The 8,832-nt window shown below is 37.7% G+C and overlaps 1 protein-coding gene across 1 annotated transcript in view; it reads left to right on the top strand.

Moving 5' to 3' along the window:
- Positions 1-4,553, top strand: part of LOC129717217 (optomotor-blind protein) — a 219,182-nt gene extending 214,629 nt beyond the window's left edge. Inside the window, exons 6-7 of the mRNA XM_055667072.1 lie at positions 1,338-1,623; positions 3,040-4,553. Coding sequence (XP_055523047.1) covers positions 1,338-1,623; positions 3,040-3,195 — 442 coding nt within the window. The 3' untranslated portion in view covers positions 3,196-4,553. The remainder of the gene's footprint in view (positions 1-1,337; positions 1,624-3,039) is intronic.
- Positions 4,554-8,832: the final 4,279 nt, after the last annotated feature.

Here is an 8,832-nt window from a genome sequence, read left to right on the forward strand (position 1 = left end):
ATTACTTGAACCGGTAGACTACTTGAAGTGGATCTTACCTGAAGCAAGCCTAAGAACCGGAACTTACAAGATAAAACACACCGTTGTCTTGTGTTAACTAGATTGCTCTAGTACGTAGCAGGCTGCACTCGCTGAGTACTTCATGCCTTACTTCAGTGACTCAGCGTAATGACTAGCTGGGCGTAACACTCACACGTCTAAAACACGTTTATCTCACAACTTATTGTTAGTCTGCGAGATACTCCGACTTTCTATTCAAACAACCGCTAGGTCCATTATTTCGATATTGTTATACAAGAATCGGAAAGATAAACGAGATGTGCTTCGAGCTTGGTTATGCGTCAGAGATCAAAGAATGGGTTTCACGTTATTCCTGTATTTTTCCCAACCGCATACCGATTGCGCACTTACTCCACGCGCCCATTATCAGCTTGCTCCCTGTTTGCTAACCGCTCCTCTGCATCCGCATCAATATGACGTTTCAAAACAACCCGTGCAAAAGCCGTTGCGTTAATTGACGGCCTGTGGATACGTCACGCATACACTTATCACGCAGATGGGCGGGCGAATATGCAGGCGCCTCCTCAGTTGTTAGTGTTGGTGTGTGCCGAATAGTAACCATCTGTTTGTTCGAGCTCGAGGTGCTGTCGTTTTGCGCTTGTTTTGCTTGGCCACGATCGTGTCGGCTCGATTCGGGCACAAACATCGTTCGTTCGCTTTGCTGATATATAAAAACAAGCGCAACGAACCGGACCCGATGCAAGTTGAATTTTAGCCGTTGAAGCAAGCAGTCGTTTTACGATTTCTTCTTTCGCGCTCTCGTTAACCAAAAGAAACTTCCGTAAGCACAAGAGGTTGTGGAATATCGAAGCCAAACAGTGTGTTCTGGATAAGCAAATTCGAAGGGAAAATACTCCTGAAATAACCTTGTGAAGGAAGGGACGTGATTTTGGGATTGGAATAGCGTGAAGTGAGGACGAAAAAGTTTTGTGTATAGACGTTCCGAGAATCTTTTTCTTTGAAAGGAATTAGGGAAAAGATTGTGGAAACGGTATTAGAAGAAAATTGTTGAAAATGTTCGAAAAACATTGAACCTCAGTGAAACATTGAGAAACTTTATTTCTAGTCAGAAAAATTCAAAGAACTCAATCACTTTGAAGTAAAACTCTGAAGTTGTGATATAAAACCGTAAATTGTTGAACCAAAGTTCGTTTGGTAGAAGCATTGTGCTTCATAGTACCTGTGATATCGTTTGCAAAACTAATCGCCAAAATTAATAAGCTCAAGAAAATGGTCGGAAGTAACGGAACCCTAATGACCATGCGTCTTGTTCGCAGCAAATTGAGAAAGCGTGAAGAATCCAGCGTAAGTCCAGTGACGGCGACCAATGTGGAGGCACCACCGTCGCATCATCACCAAAACAATAGTAGCAGTTACAATAACAGCAATCATCACCATAACCACTACAGTAGTAGTAACCACACAAACAGCCAACAGCATCAGCTAGAGAATGGATACTCCGTGCCAACTCCGGTGGCTTTCCGGCAGAGTCCCTCGAGTGTGTGGGTATTCCCGCCGCTACCACCGCAGCCCAACATCTACAGCTACAACGCCAATAATCAAGTAAGTACAAAAGCAACCAATTCCTCACCACTGCATTAGATCATTTATTTAAGAAGCCCATAGAAGCAGAGCATTTTATGTAATAATGAAAAAAATCACCCATACAAAATTATGCTGTACCGAGACAGTCAAGAAGTTCAGTGCCCTTGTTCTGGCGGGCCTTGGCCACTAGGAGGGCCGCTGAACTCTTCATCTGTGGTTACCATTATTTTACCACCGTAAACGAAGAAGGTATAAAGAATGCAACTTTCCGTCCTTTTTTCATCTCCTCTCGAAGTCTGTTCGTGTATGGGAGCAGAAAACTACACAAATAATGTTCCTTTCTGACTGATTTAACAGTATTGAAAATTATCGAGCCAAACGATTGCCGTTCAACTACAACTACGTTCCACATTCATGGCAAAACAAAGCAGATAATTCATGCTGCTGAAAGTGATCGCATAGCAACAGCACACCATGTTGATCTATCTTGATAGTGCAACCGCATTTTGGTCACCTAATTCATTTGCAGCATTGGTACAAAAATTTCGTTTAATCAACAAACAACTAATCTTCGTCCGTATTGAATGCTAAAATGTGACAATCCAATAGAAATGTAAAGGTGCCACATATTTTGACTGATTTTCAATAATTGAAGTTAATTGAAATTACCCGAAATATAAATTCACTGCTGATCTTTCACTGCCGCAAAGCGGCACCACGGTTTAGAGAACACGTTTTGACACTTATTCACGTCACTCAGAATGTTCAGCGACGGATTTCCACCTTGTATGCTTAATCCATTAGCACCCACCAATACCATCTGACAACTCTTTGTTTTGCTTCGGCAAAACTCTCGTTGCCAATGGGAAGGTGTTTCACTGACAAAAAAAATTAACAAAGCGAAGCGCACCTTGTCGAATGTAGGATTTATCTGTCTGCAACAGAAAACAAAACAATCGACACGAATTGAAGTATCGAAAGCAATCGCTTTATACCTATGGTTCAATCGCACAAACGGTCCATTGTTAAATAAGGTGGTAGAAGTGCAAATGGATTAACGAGGCCAGTTGCCATTATCGCTTCTAAATAAATTAAGCCAACGGTCTGTGTCACCTGGATCGTTAAAGTTAGTGTTGTGTGAATGGTAATGAACCGATCGAAGGAAAGCTCTGATGCTAGGTGATTGCGGCTGAGTCATGCTCAAAACGACAGCTCATGTGATGCTGATCATTACGAACGCAGCCTAAACGCTAGTGGGCATGCTCGAGTCGGTTCCAATTGGAATAAATGCACGTGTCAATGTGAAGCTTTTATTTGGGAATCATTTAAATATTACGTAACAAAAAAGTTCATTCATTTCATGTTTTACAAAAATCATTACTGTAGCTCAGTTTTCTAACATTGAATCTTTCTATTTCCTTTCCTCCATTGTAGGACGCGTTAGTGCACAACGAGAAGACCGGCTTCAAAGGACTGAAGCGACAGCTCTCCGGCCGTTTCAAGCGGCTGGTGTCGCGAAAATCACATGAACCCGCTCCGGTGATACCGCCTGAACTGAAGCCCCAGCTGAAGACCATCTACGTTTATTAATAAGAATGATAATAATAACGGTAATGATAATGACGATAATTTTAGAAGACGTATAAGAAAAAACAGGATAATGCTGTCGATTAGTGTTCAGTTAATTTTTGTTTGATTCTTGGTCAATTGATTAATGAGCGTGTGCGCAAGGGGCTCACTTCCTTTCGTAGATTGCCAATTCAAAGTGTTTCCGTGATGTGTCCCAATATTATTTTGTTTTGTATACGTAGACCATTGCTTAGATAATTATGGAATCAAAGCAAAAGAAAAAAAAAACGCCCAAATCAAGAAAATGATATTCAACTGAAATGTTTGATTTTCCTCGTTTTTTAACGTAAAATTGTAAGCGCCAATAAAAACGACGAGCGATATTGAACGCCATTCCAATTTATGATATGACGTGTTCCATCGTGGATCTATTTTGTGCAAATTCAGTTTAAAACAGAATAGTGAGATCGTTGAAGAGCAAGTAATCATTATTATTATTATTATTATTATTATTATTATTATTATTATTATTATTATTATCATTAGTAAACCTAGAAGAAGACTGACATACACATCAACCTTTTCTTAAGAGAAACCGTGGAAAGCAAGATCAATACAGTAGCAGCTGGGAGGAGTGGAGTGGTTTCTGAGAGTACAGTATATTTCTAATTCAGTTTTGGCTCATAGCATGGAAGTATTTCAGTTTTATATGTTAGTATTTAACGTCAATCAGTCTAGCTTAACTCAAACTAAAACAAACTCAATTAGAACAAGGAAGAAGACATGAAGAGGCAGTACGGAACGAAAGCTAAATAGTGGTCGCCGAGCTTATATTATAAACTGTAATATGTAGTTAAAGGATAGATATTTATTTTTAGACGAAATCAGGGCCCTCCCTCTTAAGTTCATGTTAGGCAGCTTTCTATGATTCCTTGAGCAAACAGCATTATGCTTAAGTAGAGAAAAGTAGAATACAAACTGTAGGAGGAAACGATCCGATGGTGACAGCTGGAGTATTCGTAGCTTTCTAGCACACGCATTAGGTGATATTACTGCAATCAAATTAGCCACAAAACAAACACGAACAAATATTGGCGGGCAAGTGAAGAGCAAAGCCGGCCCATATTTAATGATACTTTTGACGCTAATAGTAGCAAGCGAAAATCGACGCATATAACACCGATGGGCTCCGTGACAAATTGCGCTAGATAGACGGAGTCAAACACAGATAGGAGGGAAGTTCACTCACATTGAGTGCCGAAAGCACAAAACGCACGCTGCGTTAGCTGATGCAGCGATTCCACGAGCGTGTATTTGTGTGACCGAACAAGTTGTATGAAATCTGCATAATTTAAATAAATGCGATAACTTAAAACGAATGATTGCCTTTTTATAAACAGCTTTATTTATCACAAACCTTTTTCAGAGAATGTTTTTTGAGCTTAAACTGAGTTAGCAAATAAGATGACAGATGATCGATTTCAGCTTTTTATGCTTCAGTTAAATGTACATTTACTGAATTAATACCTCTGCCAACACGGCTTGAAGGTTTGACTCCGCTGTACAGTGTACATCTTTTTTTTTTTTTTGACGTAGGACTACGTCTTTGTTTTCTATACTAGATTACACTTTGTGAAAATTAAAATGAAACTGGCAAATGCTGCGTCAGATTTCAAACGGTTATAGCAAGCGAACGACTTAATGCATCTTAGTCATTTATATGTCGGTGGATAGATAAAATGTGAAACAATTTTTTGATATTATGTTCAACATTGTTGCTTTACTGCTTAATGGTGGAAAAAGGTGAAAAGTTCCAAGGTCAAGCTTTCCCATACATTTCCCTCGTTATTGCTTGCTTCCCGAGCACAGATAATAATAACATGGACGAAATAAATTCCACTGCCTACATATTTTGACTCAACAAAGTGTTTTGGTTTGTTTGTCTTTGTCTAAGCTGCGTGGCCACGCCCTAATGGCAAAAATCTACTCTGAACTCGATACAAAAGTCTGCGTGTAGAAAATTCAGCTTCGGTTTAGTTTGTTACACATAAGCGAGAGCAGTGCAGCCGTTAAAGGTACGCGACATTGAGAAACGAGAGCTGCATACGAGTCAACTTCCAGGCACTGCGGAACATGTTACACCTTTATTTTGCATACGGCAGCAACAGTTACCATCGTTCGCTGCAGGATATTTTGCTGGCGCAGCTACTAGAGGGCACAGCGGAGAGCAAATTTTATGCGCGGCCAACAAAATATTCAATACCACCGGTGGTGCGATCATCAGCGTTCTGTAGCACACATTTCGAGCTGAAGATTATCGAATCGGTTCTTTTTAGAACTATAAATGCTTGAAGATAAGAGTTATGAGAATTTTCGCAACTACTACTAGTGTAAAATTTTCATGTATTCATGCATCGTTAGTTTTAAAATAACGACTATCAAAAATAAACGGTAGTGTTGCCTATGAACAGTTTAGCGCAGCATATAATATCGTCAGTTGAATTCAATACTGGCACAACTCAAAATTCATAGTTTCGAGAAAAACGCGTATGAAAATTTGCGCCGAGAATTTCTTTTTTCATTTTCGTGAAAAATTCCAATTTTAAGATTTCCTATTTTAATTAAACTTGTTCGGGTCGATGATGTGCATGTAATAAGCAAATGATAAGAGTTGGAACCTCATTTTTCCGTCCTTTTAGGGATATTTTAGCTTTGCGCAATAAAAGCACATCTACTTATATTTCTAGAAATATTGTGAATTTTGGAACGGGTCTTTGTGAGATGAAACTTTATAATATTTAGCATCGTTTGCCATCAATAACTCATAACTGCAAAATTTTGAGTTGTGCCAGTACTGAATTCAACTGACGATATATATTCAGTCCTACGTCACCATTTCATGCAATCCCTAGGGCTGTATACCTTGTAGTATTTAATGATGTTGGGTATATTGCCCCAGCAACTATTTAGACATGTTTTCAACATGTTTGGGCAGACATAATGTATCAATATCCACCAATTAAGACTCATTGATTATTTTGCTTTTTTTATAATGGTTTTGGCGCAAACTTAAAGCCGATTCGTTACTTTTTGGTTATGTAATAGCGTTCAAGGCGAAATTCTAGGTAAGAGAGCCACAATTTTATGATTTTTTTTTTTGAGGAAACGTAGTTTTTTTTTTAAAACATTCTATTGCATTTTTTGATACGTATGCAAACACAAATAATATTTTTTCCCAAAAAATTGAAATAGTGGTTCAAATTTCTTGAAATAAATGAAATCTGGGGATTCTTATTATTTTTCGATTTTAAACAATTCTTTTCAAAAAGAAATAATGGCTTTCATGTAAAGAAAACCCACTCTTCCTTTTTTTGATATACCTCAATGTAAAAAAAATAAACAATTTTTTTTTCGAAAACTTTAAAATGCTTTCTGAGGGCCCCTGACTCGAATAACCTTTAATATGGGCTATCCAACATCGAAATCGCAGGAACCGTAAATGTCCGACTCCGGATTTTCAAAGGCACAGGACGCGTCAGCTGTGAAAACGCTACAAAAAAAAGTAAGGTAAGGTGTTCGGCTATTTTGGCTATTGATTAAGGTTCATTTGAAGATTTATTTTGCATGTCGTGGTTGCACATATAGTGTATTACGTTGTTGGCAGCTGGGAACGTGAATGCCCTCCCTAAATCGGTGGTAAGTTTTTCTCAGCAAGTACTGAACCGATTTGGCTGAGTTTTTTTTAGCATGTAGGAATGGATTATTTAACTTGTTAAATAGTTTTTGAAGTTTAAAAAAATTGATAAAATGGCGGCCATTTTAGTAAAAAATTAGCTTTTTTCATGAAAAATCACTATAAAAAATCGTAAAACATTGAAAAAATTAGATATTGAAAAACGGCTGTGTAACAAGTAAGATAATCCTTTTCTACATGCTGGAAAAAAATTCAGCCAGATAGTAGTTGCTGAGAAAAACTTACCACAAGTTAAAAAAACATGGTTTCGCGAAAAACGCTGCCAATAGCGAAATACTAACTATATTTGCACCCACGACACACAAAACATCTAGAAAAAATCACATATTTTTATTTTTCGACTTTCCAGTCAGTCCCATCTAAACGGTTAGTTTATTTGAAACAGTTTAGATGTGCTGAACATCTGCCTATACATTCAAAACTGCTCAATAATATTGGATCGTTTGAGAAGTATGTTGAACAAGTAAAGAAGTATTTTGGTGTTTTTGTAGTGCAAATCACATTTAACGTGGTATATTATTTTAAACTTCGAAGAACAGCTTAGCTCAAATTTGTACCGAAAAAAGGTGTCCTGATTTCTAACTTCGACCAGATGGTATTCCTATTAATATGTTTGCTATTTTCGCTCACACCCCACACAATGGGCTGTTGGGTGTGTTGCTAGTAAATATAGTAAACAGACTAACCACACTGAACAGCAAAATCGTCTTTCGAAGCTTTCGTTATTTAATTTCCTGTTTGGATTCGCAAGAATTTCGAACAAAAAGCTATTTGCGTTTTATAGGAAACTGTGGAAATGGACGTGGGTAAATTACGAAACTTGAGCTTTTTTAGTGAAAGCAACAATCAACCACCAGATGTCTCTGCATCGATTGTCGTTAGGCTAAAGCTCATTTTATTCGTTGTGATTCAGAACGGCCAGAAAGCTCGTATAAATGCAAATAATATTTTCAAACCCAATACAGTTTTACAGCGATAGTAAACCTTTCGGGGCTACTGAATTCTGTCTTTCAAGAAAATCTGCTTTATCGACTTAAGCCTAGTTGACAGTTCCAGAACCAAGTTTGTTTGGTTCCATTAAGACTCCCAAACAATCCAAAACTTACCGGAAGCTGATTGGTTTTATCTCCGGTTTGCGCATTGCATTTCAAATTTGTATGAGAAAACTCACTTTCTTGCATTTCCATTTCAAGAGTGATCATTACTTAGGGTTGCCATATCGTCGGAGTCAAAAATCAGGACAATTTTTTTCCAGCAAAAATTTGATCTAAGCTATTGTTATTTTTTGAGGTATCAATAAATAAAACACGTAATTTGAGATTTGCACTTCAGAATATGCCAGAAGACTCATATTTAACGTATTTCTCGAACGATTCAATTTTGCAACTTTGATTTATTAGGCGTTAGTAGATACCTTAAAAATGCAACACTAGTAAACTGTTTGAAATAAACTTAACAATCGTCAAAAAACGTTTAACGATTTCAACGACTAGACAATTTCTCTCGTCAAGATTCAACCGAAGAAAAAAATCGTTAAAAATAAGTTCGTTTCTTCCCGGAGTCAAGATGAAAGTACTGAACAGTTTGTTTCCTTTTTGAATATCCGGCATCATTCAGAAAAATCAGGACAAATGCTAAAATATGAAAATTAAATCAAAACGCTCCAAACGGATCTCAAAACCAGGACATGTCCTGCTAAGTCAGGACGGATGGTATCCCTATCATTACTGCTTTAATAAAGAAGTACAACAGTACAACTACATAGTATTTTAGATGTTTAATAATTCTGCCACTGAAAAGCTAGGATGTCCCTAAAAACAATTATCGCTGTTCATTGTTGAGTATGTCGAATTATATACTGAAAATCGTTTTTTTTCTGCCCACACTACCAGTATAACAACGTC

This window comes from Wyeomyia smithii, chromosome 1 (genome assembly GCF_029784165.1).
Source record: "Wyeomyia smithii strain HCP4-BCI-WySm-NY-G18 chromosome 1, ASM2978416v1, whole genome shotgun sequence".
Classification (NCBI taxonomy): Eukaryota; Metazoa; Arthropoda; class Insecta; order Diptera; family Culicidae; genus Wyeomyia; species Wyeomyia smithii.